The sequence below is a fragment of the Pleuronectes platessa genome, chromosome 11 (genome assembly GCF_947347685.1).
Source record: "Pleuronectes platessa chromosome 11, fPlePla1.1, whole genome shotgun sequence".
Taxonomy (NCBI): domain Eukaryota; kingdom Metazoa; phylum Chordata; class Actinopteri; order Pleuronectiformes; family Pleuronectidae; genus Pleuronectes; species Pleuronectes platessa.
The window spans coordinates 13,330,388-13,353,433 of NC_070636.1; the positions used below are offsets into that span (position 1 = coordinate 13,330,388).

Below are 23,046 nucleotides of genomic sequence, written 5' to 3' on the forward strand. Positions count from 1 at the left end.
ATGAATGTGTGCCTTCTTTCGTTTTGATAGATTCACTCCTCATTGATATAATGTACATCCTGTGGACCATAACCTCTTTTACCAGCACAGTAATCAAGCCCAGATTCTTGTCCAGCCTTTGCATCAACACAGTGAAAACTTCAGTCATTTTCCTCTGGAGCCGCTTCATAAAAAGTGCTTCCTCAGCTTGGTTTTATTATTTGAAGTATGGTCCTTTAACTTGCATGTGAACTTGAATCTCCATCAAAAATGTGCTGCTGCTTTCTAATACTTTGTGTACATCTGTACTGTGGTATAGTGCAAGATATTAAGAGAGCATTTGGCATATTGCGCCGTCATCCTCTCTCTTTTTCTTGGAACTTACAGCCTGGAATGCTGGACTCTCAGCGACCTTTCACCTCTGGTTGCATTAGTGAGGAGATCTTTTTTGCGGTCCGTTAGAGGTTTCCTTATTAAGAACAAGGTCTCAACCTTTCTCAGGCCCCCTGGGAGGAAGTGAGGCCCCCCAATCCAATTAGCTTTAACTGTGGCAAGGTCACTGCTACCAACTGGACCACAGGCCACAGCCCCCATAAAAACTACCAAAACATATAAAAAATAACTCTTGTACACCTAAATTAGTGGGGTTTTTGTGAGTTAACCCGCGTCTGTTCAGAGAACCTCCCACTGGGTTGTGCATGTGTGAAAGGCAAACTCTGGCTAAACTCATTTTTTCACCCTCGGGTCATGTGTAAAAACGGCTGAAATGTTACACCGGAAAAGGTGCAGGGTCAGCGTCTTAACTGCCCAAAAAATTAAAATAGCACATTCACCTGGGTGTTACCTTTCCATCACTGCTGATCTGAGCCAGAGCCAATAAAAACCTGTATCTCCTGATAGTCATTTGTCGCGGGAACGAATGCCGACTGTATCCATTCCCATTGCAGACAAAAAACAGATGTTTGTGGGGTTTTGACCAGTGGAAAAGCTTAAGCTATCTAGAGCAAACTACTGACTTGGGACTAAGAAAGAACATGTTAATTAATGTTACTGTTACGCCGTGATGCCTTCTGCAGAGTCGGTGTTGAAACCCAGCACTTCTGTATTTGCTCTCAGACCCCAGTGACCCTCTCAAACACACACCTCATGATAGTCACGCGCACATTAGCTGTGTCCAACAGTGACTGAACACAAAGTATATGGCAGATCATCTGGTCGCAGAGCAGCTGTAAATGTATTTTACTATTGCCTAGGGTCGAATCTAACCCAAAATGTAACACAACACTCAACCTTTGATGGCCCATTTTAGCAGATGCACATATAAACACACTCTTTGTCCAGACTACAGACATTTATATATTTTATAGTCAAGTCAGATCCATGTAATGCCTGTGGCGAGGGCAGGAAGTGCTGTGCTTTGATACCCAGTATCCATTTCTCCTAGGGACACTTATATCAGTATATGGTCCCTTCAAAGAGCTTACACACAAAAAACATCCCTTCCGTCTTGATTCTAGATTAACTCAGAGTCTATAAAAAGGCTTTGAAAATGATGTAAATGTGGCATGAAATGTCGTTGAGAATAAAGAATTATATTTGATTGGAACCACAGATTTCTTTGCTCAGGCGTGGTTTTCAGCTCAGCTGGCAGTGCGTGACAAAGGCTTGAGCCGGACATCTGCGCGCCCGCCAGAGCTGTTGTGACTGCTGTGTGATTGGCCTGCTAATGAAAAAGCCAGGAGAGAGGTTTTGATCTGGAAAGTCCTCACGCTGCCTATTTGGGCTCAAAGTTTTCACTTGTGAACTGTGCGCATGGCTGAATGAGAAACCAAACCATCAAATGACTTTCCATATATTCTTTGATCAAGTTAGCTTCTCTTTAATGGTGTTTCAACGTGCTATTTCATGTCATGTGTGGCAGGAGTCAAGTTGCCTACAGCTACTGTTTAACTAGTCCAGTAATTCCAGTGGTTCCTTTGGGACTGAAGTAAGTGAAATGATTTGTATGTTTTTTTGAGCACACGTTGGCAAGAGGCAGTGGAATAAAACAGAGACGCTAACCACTTGCAGATCTCCCCTGGTGTTTGCCAACACATGCTTTTTTTTTTTTACTCCTTGCAAAGCAGATTTAGCTACTGGAACATCCCATCACACGTACATCACACGTACAGCAGCACTGCTGGCGCGCTTTGCAACACCATGTAAACTGATAGTCACCAGGACAAGAGCCTGGCCACCCCTCTCCGTATTACCTTTAACCAACAAATCACTACAGGGCCATTTATTTAATGAAAACATCAATAAGTGGTCATGTCATCCTCCAAGAAAAGCCCTGCATTAGTCCGGTTCATAGCTGGACTCTGCTGTTCTCAGTGACCCTCGAAGACACAGACGTGTGCTGCCTTGTGCATGTGAATAACCTATAAAGTGCAGGAATGCAGAAGCAGGAAACAACCAAGCCTCAAGAACGCAAACTTTGCTCCCCTTCATAGGAATCAGGTGATGGCACGTGCCCGTCCTTGTAGAACTGAGGGTCAATTCATGTCTTTGCTCGTTCTCAGAGTCAAGTGCATTTAAATCCCACCCGTCAAATTTATTGTGCAGGAAACCACACATAGAGAAACTACCTCCCAGGTCTGGACTGTGAAGGATGTGTCCTTTTTGATGTTGACTTTGATTGGATTGATTGCATGCTTTTATTTACAATGTGTATTCGTTTACCGTTACAGAACTATGGAGTTGAAACGGACAACTTGAAGAATCTGGTTGTGAGGATGAGAGCTGCCACCAACAGTCTGCATATGGCCACGAGTGATAGAAGGAAAAGCCCGGCATATGAAGGCAGCACCTCTCGCAAGCCCCCCAACGACTTCCTCACCTCTGTGGTGGAGCTGATCGGCGCCGCAAAGAGCCTCCTGGCTTGGCTCGACAGGTACTAAAACTATCACCAGCACCTTGCACTGTGTATCAGATCAGGTATGACAACAGGTTGACATCTGATCGCTGCTTAAACTGGCTGCAACCCAAAGAGTTTTGCATAAAGACATGATTTGACAACACTGTGTGTGAGGTGTGGCTGATTCCAGCCTGACAGGAGGGTGAAATTAATATCTTTGTTTGGATGTGATGTCTGTATCCCCTCTGCTCTCCCGGTGACCCGCTCCAAAACACTGTAAAAGCAGAGCATATTAAGCAGTTTGCCAGGATTGAGTTTTAGTGTTAGCGGGCTGGAGTTAAGCTTCTCTTTTTGTGGCAGGCTTTGCTCGTGTAGGTTCAGTGAAATCATGATAGAACAGAGAGCGGTACAACACTCTTTAGAAGTGCTTTGAATTAGGTTAGAGATCTCATAAACTCACATTTGTAAAAAAAAAAAAATATGAGAAGATGAATTATAAATGTTAATATCAAATGCTAATATATTTTTATGTTAGCATTTTTGCAGCATCCCCTTTACTAACTGGATATAATATTGACAGCACATTGGCAGATAAATGCTTTAGAATTAAATATGACAGGCAGATGAGATGAAATTGAATTATTAGCATGCAACTCGAACTATTGACTAGCAACAAGAATAAAAGTGACTGCTCTGCTGTAACATCCAACCGGATCTCTGTTGAACATCTTCAAGAAATGCTGGTTAAACAGTTTAACCATGATTTTAATGAGAGGTCATCAGATGAACAGATTGAAATGTCCAGAGAGGATGTCAAGTTTATGAATGTTATGAATAACACCACAAAGTTAATTGGAAGCCATTACTGCATTGACTTACCCTTCAGGCAGGAAAACCCTCTCATGCCAAATAATCGTCATGTTGCAGAACAGCGCCTCCAGAGCCTGAAAAGAAAGTTTGCCAAGAATGGTCAATTTAAAGGAGAGTACATCACATTTTTAAACAACATGGTGGCTCAAGGATATGCTGAAGTGGTGCCTTCTGATCAACTTAAACAGAGTGATGGAAATGTATGGTATATCCCTCATCACGGGGTTTATCATCCCAGAAAAGGCAAGCTGCGAGTTGTTTTTGACTGTGGAGCAGCATACAAAGGGACGTCACTGAACTGTCAGCTTTTACAGGGCCCTGACTTTACCAACTCTCTAGTTGGAGTCCTTGTTCGATTTAGACAAGAGCCCGTTGCAGTAATGGCCGACATCCAAGCAATGTATCACCAAGTTCATGTTTCTGAAAAGCACATCAACTTTCTCCGCTTTCTCTGGTGGCCTGGGGGAGACGTTTCACAGGCTCCAGTGGAACATCGCATGAAAGTTCATTTGTTTGGAGCTGTGTCGTCACCAAGCTGTGCAAATTATGCATTGAGGAGAACAGCAGATGACAATGCCGAACATTTCCCCCATGAAGTGGTCAATACAGTAAAGTGTAATTTTTATGTCGATGATTGCTTGAAATCAGTGGCCTCAGAGGAGGTGGCAGTGCAAGTGGTCAAGGATGTGACTGCGCTTTGTCACAAAGGAGGATTTAATCTTTCCAAATGGATCAGCAACAGCCGAACAGTGCTGCTGTCAATTGCTGAAGACTGCAGAGCAAAGGAAGTGATGGAGCTGGATTTGGATGTGGACCAGCTTCCGATGGATCGAGCTTTGGGGCTACAGTGGTGCATTGAAACTGACAAATTCAAGTTTAGAACCTCAGTGCAAGAACAGCCACAGACAAGAAGAGGTATTTTGTCAGTGGTCAGCTCACTTTATGACCCCTTAGGTTTTTTGTCCCCACTCACCATTCCAGCCAAGCTGTTGTTACAGGAGCTTTGTAGGAGAAGCTTGGGGTGGGATGAAGCTATCCCCCATTCTCTCTCCAAGAAGTGGTTTGAGTGGTTGGAGGATCTTCAGAAGGTGGCTGAATTCAATGTGGATCGCTGTATGAAACCCAGAGACTTTGGAGACCCTGCCACTGCACAGCTTCACCACTTCTCTGACGCCAGCCAAGTTGGATATGGAACAGTGTCCTATTTGAGACTGGAAAAGGATGACAGCGTTCAGGTTTCATTTCTGTTGGGAAAGGCCAGAGTTGCTCCACTCAAGCAGACAACAATTCCTCGACTGGAACTCACAGCAGCAGTTCTTGCAGTTCGAGTTGACAAGATGCTTCAGAAGGAGTTGCAACTTAAGCTGGAAAGTCAGTTTTCTGGACCGACAGCACAACTGTTCTTAAATACATCTGTAATGAAACCAGACGATTTCAAACTTTCGTGGCAAACAGAGTCTCCTTCATCAGAGGAGCATCAGATACTGATCAGTGGAGATATGTTTGTTCTAAGGAGAATCCAGCAGATGATGCATCAAGAGGAATGACGGCAGATAATTTCCTGACAGGCAGGAGATGGATAAATGGGCCGAAGTTTCTCTGTGGGCCAAAGGAGGTTTGGCCTAAATTGGATGCTGATCTTCATGTTATTCCTGCAGATGACCCAGAGGTCAAAAGGGAGTTGACTGTAAATTCTGTTGTTGTGGATTCTGAAAGTGCCACAGATCGCCTGCTCTGTTACTTTTCATCCTGGACGAGACTAAAAAGGTCTGTTGCCTGGTTGCTGAAGGTCAAGAGAACTCTTGTGTTATTGGGACAGAAGAGAAAGGAGCTGTGTGCCTCTAAATATCTCAGCCAGGACAAGCTGGAGCCAAAAGAGCAGGAAGTGAAAAGGAAAATTCAGAGCTTTAAAGCCACACTCAAAGGACAAATCTTGACTCCTGAAGATCTGGAAAAAGCAGAACAGTCAGTCATTCAGTATGTACAAGAACACAAATTTAAAGCTGAAATTTCCTCATTGAAGAATGGTTGTAAAATTGTTGCAAAAGGGAGTCCTCTGTACAGACTGGATCCGGTGATGGATAATGGAATCCTCAGAGTAGGTGGTCGGCTGGATAAATCAGCATTACCAACAGAGTCCAAACAGTAATTCTTATTTTGCCTAGTGAATATGCAATTTAGAAAGAAAGGAGAGACCTATTCTTCTCTGTATTAAAAGATAATAAGTGCATATATCGGTATCCGCAATCAAACAAAACAATTTGGATTATGGATATTGGCAAAAATCAACTATGGTGCATTCCTTTTCGTAGACTTGGTGCTGCAGCTGATGGTCTCTGCTCAGATGGTCAGAACATAGAAATAGTTTTACCAGAGCGGTTTCCAATATTAAATCAGCATGTTTTTAACTTTTTATTTTCACCAAGTAAGCAACAAATTACGATAAACAGGCGAGTTTCACTTTCTTCACTGGTCCTTTGCATCTGGATGGAGTGTCCTCCACATGTCAGCCCTGCTGCTCTGTGTTGTGTTGCTAAAGCTTTAACTCAGATCTGATCTAATGTGATGAGGCCCACTCACATAATTCAGGGACCGCATGGAGGTTTGGGGCCTGATGTTTGCAGAGCTATTTTAGAGTTTGTAGCGTTTTTTTAAATGGTGAAGTTCTTGAGTTACAACCTAGTCTGTCTGTGGTCAGTCACCCACACACAGTGAGCACAGCAAGGTGCATCTGCTGTGAAGCTTAATGTTATAGCTGACTTCATGTTACTACACAGTCACATATCCAGTTTCAGTTTTTAGTGTTTTACAACTTGAAGACTTCAAAGATATCAAACGTTGTTTTTCTGTGCATTGTTTTTTAAATTGTGCTGTCATGCAGTGGGAATGAGATCCAATTTCAACACAACTTCAGTCCATCACTGGTTCCTAATGGTCTCCCTTTCCTTCTTTGTCTGCTTGCAGGACGCCTCTTACAGGGATCAGTGACTTCACAGCCACCAAGAACAAGATCATTCAGCTGTGCCTGGAGCTCACCACCACAGTTCAACAGGTCTGCACGCTAGTTAGCTCAACAACACCCATGTAGACCGCCTCGGGGAAACATACACACAAAGCCACACACACATAAAATAGCTTTTTTCCACTGAGCACATAACAGCTCAGGGGCACAGACGTGCAGGATAAAGTGCAGGAGAAGAGAGTTGTTGGAATTGTGGTCTGGCAGCGATGGCAGACGCCTGAAACCAGCAGTCTCGAGCACATTATTGCAAATGCTGATGTTTTACTTGGTTCTGTTTTCCTTCTCGTGCTGGCTAATAAGGACGACCCCCTTAGTGCTGGGGCGTTTAATGGTAAACGCTGCTTTTGTGTTTCCAGTTTCATAAAAGCCACCGGTGCTCTTTTAGCGGTACTTGACAACATTCCCCAGGCTGCTGTTCTCCCTCAGCCATGTGGTTCCTGTTTTTGCTTCTCCAAGAGGCTCTCAGTGGGAGACCAAACCGTATGAAAGCACTTCCTGCGTGGAGGTTGGACACATGTATGGGGAGGTGGTTCACCTGACTGCCAGATAGGCAGCTAACAGTGAAAGCAGAGCCGTAGCAAACATCCACATCCATATATCTAGGACTCTCTGCAGAGAATTGCCCTAACGTTGCATCATGGGTGTTTCTTCCGACAGTTTTATCCAACCAGCGGTGGTTGTTCGTACATTTTCTTTAAACAAAGGCAGCTGGTGAGTTTCCCTTTAGTTGTTATATACAATCTGTCCCCCCCCAAAGCCTTTGTCTCATAAGCAACTCATTTTACACTGCCAGTGAAAGTGGCTGCCGGGACCACAGGTGTCATTTTTTAGAGGGTTATTACATCAAAATAAATTCCTTTCCCAGAGTGCCTGTTTCCTCGCCAGAGTCTGGGATTTCACCACCTCTGGTGATTTACTATGGGTGTCTCGGTCATGGTCATCCAGTCGAGTGGGGGTATACATTTCCCACACTGCCACGTGAAGAAGTGGGGAGGTTATGGTGCGGAATAAACTACCGATAGGTGCTGAAAGAGCTTTGGAGTGATTAGTTTCCTCCAGCAGCTGGAGGGGAGATGTAGTTTGCTCCCTTATTCCCTAACTCGTAGAATTGTGTAGAGCTGCGGAAACACCGATGAGAGATGCTTTCAAACTAATACCCTCATTTAAGCATCTGAACTTTCGCTAAAAATTTCAAGATTCTGGACTTTTTCTCGATTCAGACCATTTGGTCTCCCTTTGTTTTTCAACAACACACGGGCAGGCATCTGAGCCACTTGTTCACGAAGTAGGTTACACAGGAGACTACCACAGTCATTAGTTGATGGGGGAGGGCTGCATGAGGTTCGCCCGACTCGTTCATGAACTCCAGACCAAAATTGGGGCTTTTCAGATGGCACAATTTATGTGTTCTGCTTGAATGAAGCCTGTGTTTACGCACACAATGGGACACAGCCATAAAACCGTGGAAGCATCACCCATCTTGGCTGACCTGTCTGCATGGAGGTCATTATCTTTCAAATAACACTTTTTTCATCGATTCCCCCGTGTGTGGAGATGTGTAGTTTCTCGCTAATATGTCGGCCAAACACTTAACATTTAACAACCTATCCATCATAGATTGATACCATATGACTAGCAGGCCTTTTTCGAAAGTATTGCCCTGCTTTATTTCTATCTGATGTAAAGGCAGCATCTCCCCAGATTCCAGAACTGTGCGACCATGCAAATCGCTCTGGTGACAGATCAAAAGCCCAGGGAGCAGTGCACAGAGAGTCATCTGAGCCACACCGGCTGTGGGATCAAGTTCATGACGTGCTGGATCAGTACACTCAGGGAATTGTCCCTCAGCCTCTCTCAGTGCTTAGTTTATGATCTGGCTCCTGTCTACTAGAAGGACTTTGTTTTTTGGCATAGGTGTGGGATTATTTTGGATATCACGTACAGAATTATCTGCAATATTGTTTTTCACATGATTCTATCAGCGTGAAACAAGGAAACGGTTCCTCAAACGTTGAAGTTTGATGTGAGATGTGCCGAGTCGTGTCTGCAGCACATAACAGCGCCGTTTTTGTTTCACAACCTCTAAACATAAAAAAATGGCTTGGCTCAGTTTGAAGTGTAGTCATCCAAACATGGGCCAGTGTCTAAAAAGGAAATGCACTTGCATGTTTACACACACACACACACACACACATGTAGCTAAATTCTCTCTGAAACCACCATATGTTCTTGGCTGAAAATATGTTAACATAACTTTGGGACCAATGTACAGTATGTAAAAAGAAACCTATTATGACTCCTGCTCGATGTTTATTTGGGTTTTAACTTTCCCCCCAAGTGAAGGAAATATAGAAAAAAGCTACATGTGTATTCCTTTACCAAAAGTCCTTCAAGCAGGCGCTCAATCATCAATCCAAAGATAATACTTAGGAAGCATAGGATGTACTTTGCCATGGACAGATGCAAATCTCGTCAATGCAAACAAACCAACAGTAATGACAGTATGCCAAGTGCATGTGAATACACTCTCGCCTTTAACCCAGCGGAATGTGCAAGCTATGGAAATATGGAAAAACTTGCTCGAGTTTTTGCCCCCCCCCCCCCCCCCCAATGGCTGTCTGCACAATGGATTTAGAAAGAGCAACAGAGCAGGCTTTGTACCTGGCACATGCCCATGCACGTCCCTAATACTGCGATGGCCACAGCACCCGTTTTCTCTTTATTTTGCCTCGACAAAAGGCTTGTGGCTTGCGAGTGTTCTCCATGCTCTCTGGTTTTTGACAGAAGCGTTTCTCCTGTGTTTTGATGGATGGTTTCCCTTGGGGCATTCCCACCCCCACCCCCACCCGCACCAAAAAACACACATTGGCCTACTCGTTCCTAACCAGGGGCCCTTTCAGCACCAACAACACAGTTGTCAGGGGAGGCTGTTGCCTCAGCTGTGTCCAGTCCGGCTGCAGTCTGTGAGTCCTGTGTTCGGCACGGTGGTCAGTTTCCCAGCTGACCTTGCACATTTTGTCAGCGTCCCCCCACCCCCCAAACAACCGAGATCACAGCTACTCGGCTTTGTCAGACTTAGGCGACCCCTACCCCCCCATTTCACGCTCACTGTCCTTAAAGCTGGAAAAAATTCCTTTAAAAAAAGAGGCCTGTCCCCCTAAATTCTTCCATAAAAACAAAGCTTTATTTTTTATCAGGGCTTTCTGAACTTCGCTACATGTTTTCCCTCACTATGTCTTCTGCACAATACTATATAAGTGTTCATATAGTTTACTGAACCACACTGGGCATTATGCAATTACAGCATCCCCAAAATTAAGGCGAAAGAGGTCATTTGACACTAAAAGCTGTTTATTTGTGGCTGTTCTCCATTTTTCTTGGTTCTATATCTGGAATGCTGATTACATTGTGTTTACTCAACCCCTATACTTCTCTCTCTCGGTCTATCTAGCCATTAAATAACCTCTTCCCTGTTGTTTACTGCTCCCTCGTCTGATCTGTCATCACTGTTTTCTGTGCTACAGGACTGCAGTGTTTACGAGATGGAGGAGAAGATCCTGGAAGTTGTGAGTACACTCTATCTCTTATGGTTTGTTTGCCAAAAATATAAACTAAAGGAGACCACGAAGGGCCTATTTAGGGGGTAAAGGGTCTTTTTTGGATTGTTTGGATAAATGTCCTTTTAGATTGTGATTGTGTGCCATGCTCTCAGAAGCAAGGTCAGTTTTCTGAGTGAGTGGAGCAGACAGGTCTATAGGATTGCCAGTGGAGGAGGCGGCCCTAATATACCAGGGCCATCAATCAGCGTTTCCTGCTGCTGACACTTTCCAGACTCTTTGGTCTAACACTGAGCTTTCTCTAGCACTGTGTCTCTCTCTCTCTGTCATACAACCCAAGTGAAGTCAACTGTAGAGATGAGGATCTCTTTGTACCATTTTGCATCGTCTCGTCTTTGTTCTTGTCTCTTTTTTGCTCCTAGACTGTGCTGCATCTTATTTTCCTCCAATTCTGGTATACAAATTTGTGAAACGTAGAACAGATCCCTCTAGTGAGGACAAATTACAGTTTCTGGTCTAACAGAATCAAAGGACGCAGCAGACAGAAGGGATCTCAGTGCGGTGTGTGCACTGATGCACTAATGGTCTTTATAAACCATTAAACCTTTTTCTAAACATAAGATCTTTATGTCACGAGATTCACGCGATGCAGCTCAACCCGACTTGTTCTAACCTGTGAAGCACACGGTACCCTTTGCAAACCACAGTGCACCATTATAGGATTTAACACGCCACTTATAATCAAAGATTATCAGTCTTGTGCTTCTTATTTAACTCATCGGAGCGTTTTGTTTTTCGCCTTCTCCTCCACAGTCAAAGGTTTTGAACAGCATCTGCGATCAGACTGTGAGAACCACCTCTGACCCCCTGATGAGCCAGTCGGCCTGCTTGGACGAAGTGCTGCTGACCAATATCAAACCGGGCGAGGGTTTGGTAAGGAATGCTTGGATATTTTTTCCTTACCCTAATCATGCTGTCTGTGTCTGGGCTTCACAGGCCAGGAACGCCTGCAATATGTGTCAAATTGTGACCCCCCCACATCTCTGTCATACATATTCCCCTCTGGGAATATTGTATTTAACCTCAAAGTTAAGTTATGTTTCCTTGTGTTTATTTTTTTTATCATAGGGGATGTACATCAAGTCTACCTACGATGGGTTACATGTCATCACAGGAACCACGGAACATGTAAGTTTAACAATTTACCACTATCCAGGGCTGAATATATTTAGTAATTGCAAATACATAGGGATGTTAAGAAATAACTGATAATTTAGCTGCTCTCAGACCTGCACTTAGCTCCAGAGGGGCTGTATGTCAGAACACAAATGGCCGAGTTTGAAGCAGAGTAAGAAGCTCTGTGAGAAAACAGCAGGAGATTCTCCGGAGAGTGGGAGCGTTCATGTCATTTCTAACACGCTACAGATGCTAAACTGAGTAAAAGCCAAAAAGAAAACAAAAATCTCTGGTAGAGAAAAGGGTGCCATACATAAAGAAGATGTCAACTCAGCAAGAAAACAAGATTCAATAGTTTTTGGTGATGCAGGCCGGTGTCAATGTGCTGCAGACAAAAATGCATGAACTCCAATTCATACAGCATGTGCTGCCTCTGCCTGCTCCGCCTCCCAACACAATCTGTGTTGTTGTGAACACGTCTTACTGCAGAATCTCCTGCTGCATTCTTCATATGTAAAATGACCCTATTTTCGATTCTGAGAATAAAACCATTTCTTGCATCTTACTCTCAAGAACAAGTTACTGATATTAGTTGGGGGGGGAAATGAAGTGCTCTCATCCTCCTCCTCCAACTTCCTCTTCATTCTCCTCCTCCGGTACTGAGGGCCCATTGATTTACTGTATCCGGAGGAGTTAGGAACCATTCATTTGTTGATGCATTCCAGTAACGACAAAATATCACAAACAGCATACACAAAAATAAATCCCACCCACACACACACACGGAGACAACCAGTTGGTGACTAATGCAGCAGCGTCACTGCCACAGTCGAGTCCTCACACCTCCGGTCGTTAATTGTGAATCAGGACCTGAATCATCACAGATAATGACGAGTTGATCCCGTTTGACATCCCTGGGACATGAAAGACAATTGAACTGATAAACATCTGCAGACAGTGTTTGACTTTTCTCACGACTTTGAACTTTACAGGGTTTGTTCATAAGTTATTTGCTGTTTGAAAAAGTTCCTTCTTATAAGGATTTGGTAATGAGTTGGGTGTTGGCAGTAGGTTCATGGTTGTATGAACGTTGTCTGTCAGGCTTTGACCTCATAAGTGTATGCTTGTTGTTTAGTCGCCTGCAGACCTGACCAGGAAGATCCACGCCGGTGATGAAGTGATCCAGGTCCACCAGCAGACAGTGGTGAGAACCTTCACTTTTATTGATACTGTATCTTCTGCACATTTCTGACCATAAGTTATGGTTAATACAGCCCACACACAATAAAGGTAGTCCTAATGTTTTCCCTGAAATATTCCAGTGAGAACGCAAAACTCTGAGTCAGTTGCTCTCGATTTTTGAAAAACTTTTCCGGCCAGCTCCCCAGTAAAATGTTCATGACCCCATTTGAAAATACAGCATGTTGGTGTGTTGATGAAGCTTCTTATACTCAACGGAGGCGAAACTAAAGTAAAAAAAAAAAAAAACAGAAAGAATACAAATATCTCAGGATGACAAAAAAAAGGTTAAAAATTTGAGCTCTTGGACATTTCTGGTTGTTCTGATTGCGTCTGACATGGACAATGTCCTGCTGCGTTTTTCATAGGTGAAAATGACTACGTTGGTAATTGAGGATACACACATACAAGATTACTAAACCTTACTGTGTATATCTCTCTGTGTGTTCACATCATGTCAACCAGGTGGGCTGGCAGCTGAAAAACCTGGTCGTCAAACTGAGGGAGGACCCTAAAGGTGTGGCGCTCCTCCTCAAGAAGAGGCCCACTGGCACGACAGGTTTTACCCCGGCCCCACTTAAAAACATGCGCTGGAAGCCACCAGCTCAGGTATAAACACACACAGACACACACACACACACACACACACACACACACGTTAACAAAAGCCTTATTTCATTGTCAACAAATTATCAGATTTTAGGGAGTTGGTTCCCGAACCAACAAGTTCAGACAAGTGTCGTGGAGCCACTTTGAAGGTGCTGCTGGCTTAATTGTGTTTCAAGTTTTCCTCTTGCGTATTATCAGAGACAAACAGTAACTGTCTCATGATGTAATTCAGTCTCGGATATGAAGCTGCCAGCTTATAGGGTTGTGTCTGGTGAGACTGCATCTGGGTTATTAGAGACTATTGACCCAGATGTCTTCCATCAGATGAAGAACATAGGACTTTAGATGATGTCCCTTGAGAGAAAAGAGCCTAAACGTCTTTTGTTCAACAGAGGGTCAGAGGTAGCTGATTAACATTGTGCTAATAAGGTTATGCGACTGTAATCCAATTTTCCTGTCTTACTCATATGAACACATTAGGCTTGGCTCCGCTTTTAACCACGTCTGGGCACCTGAGTCCCGTTTGACAGACAGAGACGGAGACAATAAGCCTGTTGTAAGCTCAGACTACCAGGATTCAGCCCCTGACATTATCTTAACAGGTTTTTGTTTTACAGCCTGAGAAGGCAAGACGAGAAGATATCAGATAAGAGTAGGTTTCTCAAAACAACAAAGCCTCCCAACACAAAGGTGGCCAATGTCCACCAGCATCTTGTTTTAACAAGTAGTCCGAGGTATCACAGCTAACCATCTCGGCTATCTGTGAAAATAAGACCGCAGGAGGCAAAACAGAGACACATCACACACAGTGATTCAAGAAGGAATGGCACTGGCTTTGTAATGTTATACAGTTTGTGCACATGGCAGCTATGAGAAGAAAACAAAGGATGAATGAATCATGAGATCCAACAGCAGATGTTAAGTTTGTCATTAATCTATCACTTCTACAGCTCTGCTCTATCGGTGTATCATGTTGGTCTGATGAGACTGGCGGGGGCTAAGTGTGGTACATCAAGTCAAGGGCGCGATGTAGTTGAGTGTTGGGAAACATTACTGTGGTAAATGAATACAGTTTTAAGTACACGTCTCGAAGGCTATTCTGGACTTCACTTCACAATCTTTCCGTACCTCAACCAAGAAGATTTATACTCTGGGAGACGCACAAGCACTTTAACCATCTGACCATCTGGTGGGCTCCTCCCATTTACCAGCTCTTTTCGATGTTTTTCAATCTTTTAATTCGGTTTCATAAAAGAAACTGTTCTGTCCGTGATCAGTAATTGTGTGTGATATTGAACGTGTTGACTGATTCATTGTTTTTTTCATTGTCCAGAATAATTCCTCCCTGATCAGAGCTCAGTCTCCCTGCGGCTCAGCCAACGGATCGACCAAAAAAGAGAAGCCAGCCATCATGGACTTGTACATCCCCCCTCCCCCTCAAATGCCATACACCCCACGGTGAGACATTTCCTCTGCTTCAAAAAGTAGCTCGGCTTCTGCACACGTAAGCAGTTGTATCATTGTAAAGTGAAGGGGGATTTCGTGATCGGAGCGTGACGAATCAGCGAAGGCTGCGTTGTGACCGAAAAGACCCAATCAGCAAGCAGTTGTTGTTGTTTACAAACATCTCCGCTTCTATCCGTCCAGATGAAAATGCAGCCCCAGACCTTTCAAACTCAAACAGGACCGGCAGCTTTACGTTTCAGCGGCTCTAAAACTCCGGAGTAGTGTGGACGCCAGACGTATCCATATTACTGTAGATGCGTTTTTAAATTAAAACATACAACTAAGTTGTATTCATCAAGTGGAGTTAAAATATAAGCTATGAAAGAACTCGTAGCCAGAGGGACGGTGGCCAGATTCCAACCCGCAGTAGGTGATGCAGTAACCCCCTCACGTTATCGCCTTACTTCTTCTTTTTCTGCCTCCTACTCTACTTTCTGTTCTGCTCATCCTTGGCCCACTCCTCCCACCAGTCCCACCACAGACCTTACACAACAACTGCTTCATCCTCAACTACAGGAAAAAGACAGAGCGTGCCTGCTTTGCTTAAAATGCTAACCGGGCTTAATCTTGAAAAAGAAGTGGAGAAGCCTCGACATATTCATTTAACTTGAATAACACTGAGGCTAGAAACACAATATTATTTGCTTTCGAATCTTCCTAATGGTGGTATTCTGGATTGGCATGTTGTGCCGTGACTAATCCACAAACGGTTTGTTTCTCCCCTGCAGAGAGATGAGAACAGAGGCCTTACCCAGCATCAGTAAAAGACCAAAGGGCGCTGAGTCACCAAACTCCTTCCTGGACCAGGAGAGCAGAAGACGCTGCACCATCGCCGACTACGACAAGCTTAGCGTCGGCTGTCCCATCGAGGCCAACGTGATACAGCCCAGGATGAGGGAGCACAAGCCTTCACGTGGTCAGTACATTCTCACCAGGGTATCTCATGAATATTCTACTCATGGAAATGATAATACATTTTTTAGATGACACAAATTGATGAATAATGATTACTTTTGCCTGTAGGAAAGCCCCGACCTCTGTCTATGCCAGTGGATACTAGTGCTGGAGTGGTTGATCCCTACGCCAAGCCCTGGGCACAAGGAAGGAAAGGTATTTACACACACTGGTTACACACCAAATCTGTTCATGCATATTGGCAATCTAAACATTCCAGATTTTTCATCAAGATCTCTCCATTATTTATTAAGATGTGAATTAGCCCAAATTTCGAAAAAGTAAAAAATTGACCCAATGTTTAAGAAAGGGACAAAAATTTTGATCCGCCACAAAACTAATTGGATTATTTCTTGATCCAGGAAGTAAAATACACGTCGTCCATCTTTATTACGTCTATTATCTGGACCCATGAGTGTGGCTATTTCTTCTTTATTGCTGTTCATTAAACGAACTGTCTCTCTGCTCCAGGTGAAGAGCTCCTGTATCGATACCTGAGCAACGAGAGGATCCCCACCATAGTAGAGGAGGTCCCCTCAGTGTCTCCGCCCTACAGGCCTGCGGGGGAGCGACACCTTGTCCGGGTGGACCATATCCGGGGCAGCCGCTACTACTCCAACACAGACCTGCACAACAGCGCCACCATCCCCTACATGGAGGACATCAAGAAGGCCCCCGTAGCCCCCGCCTCCAAGCGCACAACAGCAGAACGCTCACTACTGGTCAGTTGGATCACGCGGCTTAAGCTATTGACTCACTGATGATGCGCTTCCTGTCCGGGGCTTCCTGTTCCTGTCTTGTTCTTCCTCAGTGCCTTTTTTTTTTTTTTTTTAACGTCCAGCTGTGTTTTTCGGCAGCTTCAGGCTTTCTCACACTCCTCTCCACCCAACCTCCATACTTCCCTGGTGTTACTACTACTACCAACTACTACTCCTCAACCGTACTTTGCTTTTGTAGAACTCACTACATTACGTCATCACCCCCTTTAACACCGCCCACAGCCCTCCTCGCCTCTGACCCCCGGTCCCGTCTGTGCCTCAAGAGGATTCACTCAGTTCAGGTTTAGGACACGTTGGCCTTGTCTCTGGACTCCTCTGTACATACTGTCATGTTTCAGTTGAAATGCTCTCTGGTACCATTATTTTACGTTTCAGACAACTATCACTTCATCTATTTGCTGGGTTTGATTTTATTTGCATAAATAAGTTATAAAATAAAAAATAAGTGGACATATTCTGTTAGTAAAACTGTGCTTTTACATGACATGTTCAATTTTTTTTCTTTTTTAAATTCACACTTTTGTGATCCGTTACATTACCCTCTGCCAACGGTTGCCTCTTGTGAGCTATGCATATACTTCAGAAGAATTTCTAAAAGTCCCTACAGTCGACAATGCTGCTTCAGTTTGTAAAAGGATCTTTGTATTTTGTCATCAGTGGATATTTGTGCAGGTTTTAAATCTATGCACCCTGCAGTCCCTGACCTGAAGGGGCCTATACATGCAGCTGGTTGATGGTAATAACTAGTCTTTTAAAGCAAACCAATATTTTAGGGCACACAGGTCAAATTTCCTCGTATTGGCCGATGCTATGAAAAGACCACACGTCACAAGAGACAGAATGACAGTATTATTTAAGAGAAATACAGGGAAGACGTGTCTAATGTTGCTTTATCTGCCTTTTTGTAAGATTTGAATAGCGATTATTAAAAAATGTCAGTTATTTCAGTGAATCCTTTTGTATTGTCTTCATTTTACCGTTTCGTGTGGAGTCACTATAACAACTATGTAGCATGTTGGGCTAATGATTTCCTCTCTGAAAATGACAATGCTGATGTTATTTCAGCTTTAATTGATGGGCAGCTTTAGTTACTGACTCACACCTCGGGGCTGAATGCAGGCGCAGGCTCTCTCTGACCTACCCTGACCTTTGAGGCTGCTTCTGCTCTTTTTAAGCGTTCACTGAAACAGGATAGCTGACGTCAAGATGCCTCTTTGCGATGCATCTCAGATGGTGATGGTTATGTCACAACTCCCCTCTTTGATGAACTTTAAATTCCAGCTGGACGGCCATATGGTCCAAGCCGGTTTTTCTTCAGGAAACCTTATTCCTGAACATATGTTGCCTTTTAAAAAATGTAAACCTGAGGTTAGGATTACTCCTGCCAGACAGCTTTTCCCCATATCATTGATCAGAAGAGATTGCCTGGGAGGGATCAGCACCTTCTCATCGCGGGGCTGAGGATCTTGATTTTCGAGGGCGAGCGAGTCTCTCTGCATGATTTCCCTAATGGAGATGGGCCTCTTCTCTAATCTCTCCTCCTCTTCTTCCTCCTCCTCCTTCTTCTTCTTCTTCCTCTTCTTCGTCCTCATGTCTCGGTCGGCCCAAACTCGCCAAGTGTTTGTCGCCTGCGGTCTTTACTAATTTGCACTTTCTGAAAGCCTGTGGTCTGCTTAAGTACTACCTGCACTCTATTTAACCCACTGCTAAGTTCGCTAACAGCTAACATGTCATGCCTGCACATCACAAATTATACACAGGAATGAAATGCAGATTTATTAGTGGACGTGTGAATGTGATGAATGTTTGTTCTCCGCTTTTTACTTTCTGTGATGAAGATGAAGAGTTTTTCTAGTAAAGCGTCACATGATATCAAATTTGTCTAAAATATGGCTGCCTGCCAAGAAATGCTGCACTTTTACAGTTATCATTAAAGTCAAAGCAAAAAAGGACCAAACACGACGAGCAGGACCGAGACCAACAAGCGTTAACACACAGATCTTTATGTATCACAGGGACCTGACTGGTACGCTAGCAGCGACTTCCTCAACCGGTGAGTCCCCCTCTCTCCCTTCCTCCCATACAAACACACACACACACACACACACACAGTCTATAGGTCAGATGACAAACATAAGAGCAGGGTGGGTCTGATGTTAACAACGAGCCACAGGGTGCAGGGGCGAGTGGGTGGGCTGCTTTTTATGATCAGGGGAAATATGCCATAGAAAACCCGGCTGCAGTTCATACAGGGCAGAGAGAGACGGAAACAGATGGTGACAGCTGTAAGGGGAAAACAGCAGAGTAGCCATGCAAGTGTGAAGGCGTAGAATAGTATGGTAATCAATGTTTGGTGGTAAAGAAGAAGCCATTACATTTTTTTGTTCACTTTCAAATCTACATTGAATTCATTGATTTTCGTTTTGAAAAATTCATAGATCTCGTTAAAAGAAATTCAGGCCTGTTTAAGGGACTGATATTTATGAGTGTGTACAATTTAGTGCAGATCCACCTAAAATTCTGGATATAGTGAATTAAATGTGGTTTGATAAGGGGACTGTTGGGCCTTGGCGGAGGTGTGAGCTCTAGTGAGTGACCTTCTTGTTGGGAACTGCAGCAATATGAACTAGAAAATTAAAGCAATTGTTGCTCTGCTTCAGAATAAAGAAACAATTATTCCCTAAAAAATGTTTCCATCTAATTACAAAAAAGAACAGATAAAAATGTCTGTAGCCTTTTCACTTTATCAAACCACCGCAAACAGAATTTAAAGTTTAGATGGGTAGATACATTTGTTGTGTTTTGTTTAGTCATCAATACTTCTGGTGTTTGACCATCTCTCACCATCCACCCCCGCACGACACCTTCACATTCTGGGGGAATCTTCAGAAATACCACTGCTATGACTAATCCTGATTCTTCTGCGCTCGCAACTATAAATAACTTCCACCCCATTGCTATCTATGACAACACGCGAGGGATCGACGTTCCGTCCGCGGAACAGTTGCATCTCCTCTGCTTCTTGGATGCAGGGCCTGAGGAGGTGTGACTCCCCACATTAACACCGGGATCAATGACTGAACGCCTCCCAGGATACCAGCCCACCACCCTCCTTGGCGTGTTCTATTCTCAGAGGCGCACGCGAGCGCGTCACATCCGTTTTTTCCCCCGCTCGATCAAAACATATTACTCACATCCTCATTCATAGAAAGATGCTATGGTGAATATCACAGATTAGCAGCTGACTCATCGTTGGTGAGCATGTGACACTCACGAAGGAAAAGGAAATTTGATCGACGGTGGATTTAATCAAGTGTCAAATTAATTTCCCCTCGGTGATCTGTAAAACCGAAACCAGATTCCTTGCGACAAAGCGTAAAATGTGCATCCAATTCATTTCTGTGCCATGTATCAAAATGAAGGAGCTTTTCTGCTCGGTCGGAAGGCAGAACGTACAGAAGTATTTGAAGTTGCAAAAAAACATGATCAGCATCTCCTTCAGCAGACTAGTAATTTAACAGAGGAGACAAAGACATGAAGATTTATGTATGACAGGAGGAGGAGAAAAATGTGAGCAATCGAGAGGCAGGAAAAACTAGCCAGAGACAATTTCATACCCTGAAATTGCAGGGTGAGGCCCCGGCTGAGGTAAATGCAGTATTTTGAGCATTGGGAACGAGCTTCCTGTCTTCCCATGCTACTGCTGGGGCTGGTTGCCAAAAGTATTATCAGAACCACTGGCGACTAAATGCCGACCCTTTAACAGTAAGTCGCCACGGGATCTGTTTTGTTCAGGCCAAATTAAAGTGAGTCAGATTGGAACGTAGATAGAGATAATAAACGGTTGCGAATGAGTCTGAAAGCGGTGAGTTATGTGTCGGAAAAAAAAATTCCGAGAGACGCCTTTGTCTGATCTAAAGAAGTGTACAAGACAACATGACGCTGCAATTTAAGTGGGTTGTTCCAAGCCATTAATTTGTCGACTTCTGTGTTTCTACAGGTATAATCAGCCGCATATTCGATCCTGGTCCTTCTCTCAGGCAGTAAGTAACTGTCATCATGTCCCACTGACATGAACATGAAGTGTTTGCATTCAGTGTGAGAAATTCCACTCTGGTCTCAGTCTCTGGAGGAGGAGGTGAAATGGAGAGCTTCGGTTACAGGCCCATTACATCACACAGTGAGATATGACATCATGTATCTCTCTCAGACACACACACACACACACACACACAATGTCACACACATCCTAATGTTGTTCTTTAACTTCGCTTTTATTTTGTTCATTTTATTTGCTCATTATTTTCAGTTTATGATTAAATAGCTCAACCACCACGACCAGTTTTAGGCCCAGTTTGACCTTGTGTTAAAGCAACACTGTGTCACTTTTGACTGAGCAGCAGCGCCCCCTGTAGTCACATGTGATATTTAATTCTGTTGGGCTCCATGTCCGAGTGATAAAGTGGGTTTTGTGTAGAGAACCACTCGCTGAACGTTGGATATTTCCCATGATCCCCGGCTTCCAGAAGCAGAAGAGCTCCCTGCTGTAACAAAAACACTGACTCTGTTTAGAATTCTTCATATATTAAGTTTCTTCGCTGATCGTTGGAGATAAACTCTGGTTTTTAATGACTTCTAATTCTTTTTAACTGATCTATAGTTCGTCATTACTCTTGAACCTGTTGCACCTGATTTTGACAGTTGAAGCTGTGACTATCAGTCAGTTACTCACTTCTTCTCACAGGAGATTGTGATCCAAAAAGTTAAACAGAGCAGGAGCAGACGTTCAGGGGGAGGAGGGGGAATGACAGAGGAACCATTCTCTCTATACCCAGTCAGTGTATTATCAAACTAACTCTGTAGCTGCCACTTTCAGCTGCTCCACCGAGTTTTGTAGTCGTTGTTTTCCGACTTTGCCGTTTCCTCGTGTTTCAGAATGTGGAAAGAACACTGTGAACTAAATATACTGTCTTTATGTGTTTGGAGAGTTTAAACAAGATTCTGACACGTCTCTCCAATGTCTGCATGATAACAAAGAACAAAGAAAAAGGATCGGATGTAACAGGCACCTAAATAATTCATTCATTCCTAAAACATATTTTAATCATAAAAGCATCTGTATTGGCTAACAGTGGTGCAAGGTGCTTGTAAGAGATGCAACCATGAGTCATCTGACAACTTCACTGTAAAAGTGACTATTTAGAGATGATTGTAAAATTATGTTCATTGGTTTATAAGTGATCAGAAACTCGTGAACCAAAATGTTAGCTCTAACTTGAGATGGCGCTCAAGTGAAATTTCCTTCTAAGGAGCTGATTTTCCGACTCTAGAGCTTCCTTCCTGGCTGAAGGCAGTTTTGTTACCTCTTCAACTTTCATAAACATTTCAACATTAGGTTTTTTTCAACATATTTGCACTGGCCTTGATTCTCCAACATTTAGGACTATTTTTAATGGCAGATAAATAATTTAGGTCATCGGACCACTTGCTTTTTTCTCTTATATTTCCACTGTGAGTACTAGACAATCGTGTGTAGGATTGTTTTGGCCTTGGTGGAGATGTGTGCTCTACTGGCTCCTATACCAGTTTTCTCATTGAATGTGAGGCGAGCGGGGAAATTGATCCAGCACCTATTAGCTATGGCAGATGTGGAAATGGAACGACCACAGGGGTAAACCAAAGGGCTGCTTTCCTGTCTTTACATACAGACCGTACACTGCAGTCCCATAAGCCTGTGTCAATCCCTCAGACCATGCAAGGTCAGATGGATTGAGCCCTTAGTCAACTGTGGCAAGTGAACCAATCCCACTGGTTCAGATTTATGGTCCAGTGGTGACTTGTTGTTGTGGCACCAAACAAGAAAACCTTGACCTTGATGTCAGCGCGACAGAAATGGAGCGAGGGAGTGTTTCATTGCTTTTGTTTTATTGCACGGGAGCTAATTCGTTTCAAATCAGATCCTCATATCCTGATATTCAAAACTGTATTTACAGATTTAATGCTGACATGTGGCAAAAATCTAACGTGAGGTGCTGACCAGCAGCAACAGGGCAACAGGGGAGTTACCACCAACAGCGGAGGGAGGCCGGGAGGCTCTGTCAAACTGAGCAACTCGAATCTGATATCATCCCGCACCCTTCCCCCTTTACTCTTTGAGAGATTCCCTTGCTAAATAATAGCCACTCTGTTTGCCCCCCCCCCAAACTCTCTCCTCTTCCTCACACACAAACACACACACACACACACGCAGAGAGTTTCTGGGTGGGAGGGGGAGGACACTAGCTAAGTGCCATGACAATTCTCAGCATGGATCATGATGGGAGATTGAGCGGCACAATGGTGTGACCAATCCGCATTCCCACGAATCCTTCAGGCCTTTGACACGAGTCGCAGGCGGGATTACCTCACTTCCACCAGGACTCGCCCTCAGCGAAAAATACCCCCTTTAAACCATCCTGA

General features: G+C 43.9%; 1 protein-coding gene across 1 annotated transcript in view; it reads left to right on the forward strand.

The window, feature by feature from the left end:
• LOC128450688 (connector enhancer of kinase suppressor of ras 3) overlaps window positions 1-17,539 on the forward strand; it is a 35,813-nt gene extending 18,274 nt beyond the window's left edge. Inside the window, exons 4-14 of the mRNA XM_053434286.1 lie at window positions 2,709-2,911; window positions 6,710-6,797; window positions 10,292-10,333; window positions 11,138-11,257; window positions 11,453-11,512; window positions 12,636-12,704; window positions 13,205-13,348; window positions 14,682-14,806; window positions 15,583-15,770; window positions 15,878-15,964; window positions 16,280-17,539. Coding sequence (XP_053290261.1) covers window positions 2,709-2,911; window positions 6,710-6,797; window positions 10,292-10,333; window positions 11,138-11,257; window positions 11,453-11,512; window positions 12,636-12,704; window positions 13,205-13,348; window positions 14,682-14,806; window positions 15,583-15,770; window positions 15,878-15,964; window positions 16,280-16,569 — 1,416 coding nt within the window. The 3' untranslated portion in view covers window positions 16,570-17,539. The remainder of the gene's footprint in view (window positions 1-2,708; window positions 2,912-6,709; window positions 6,798-10,291; window positions 10,334-11,137; window positions 11,258-11,452; window positions 11,513-12,635; window positions 12,705-13,204; window positions 13,349-14,681; window positions 14,807-15,582; window positions 15,771-15,877; window positions 15,965-16,279) is intronic.
• The last annotated feature ends 5,507 nt before the right edge of the window (window positions 17,540-23,046 follow it).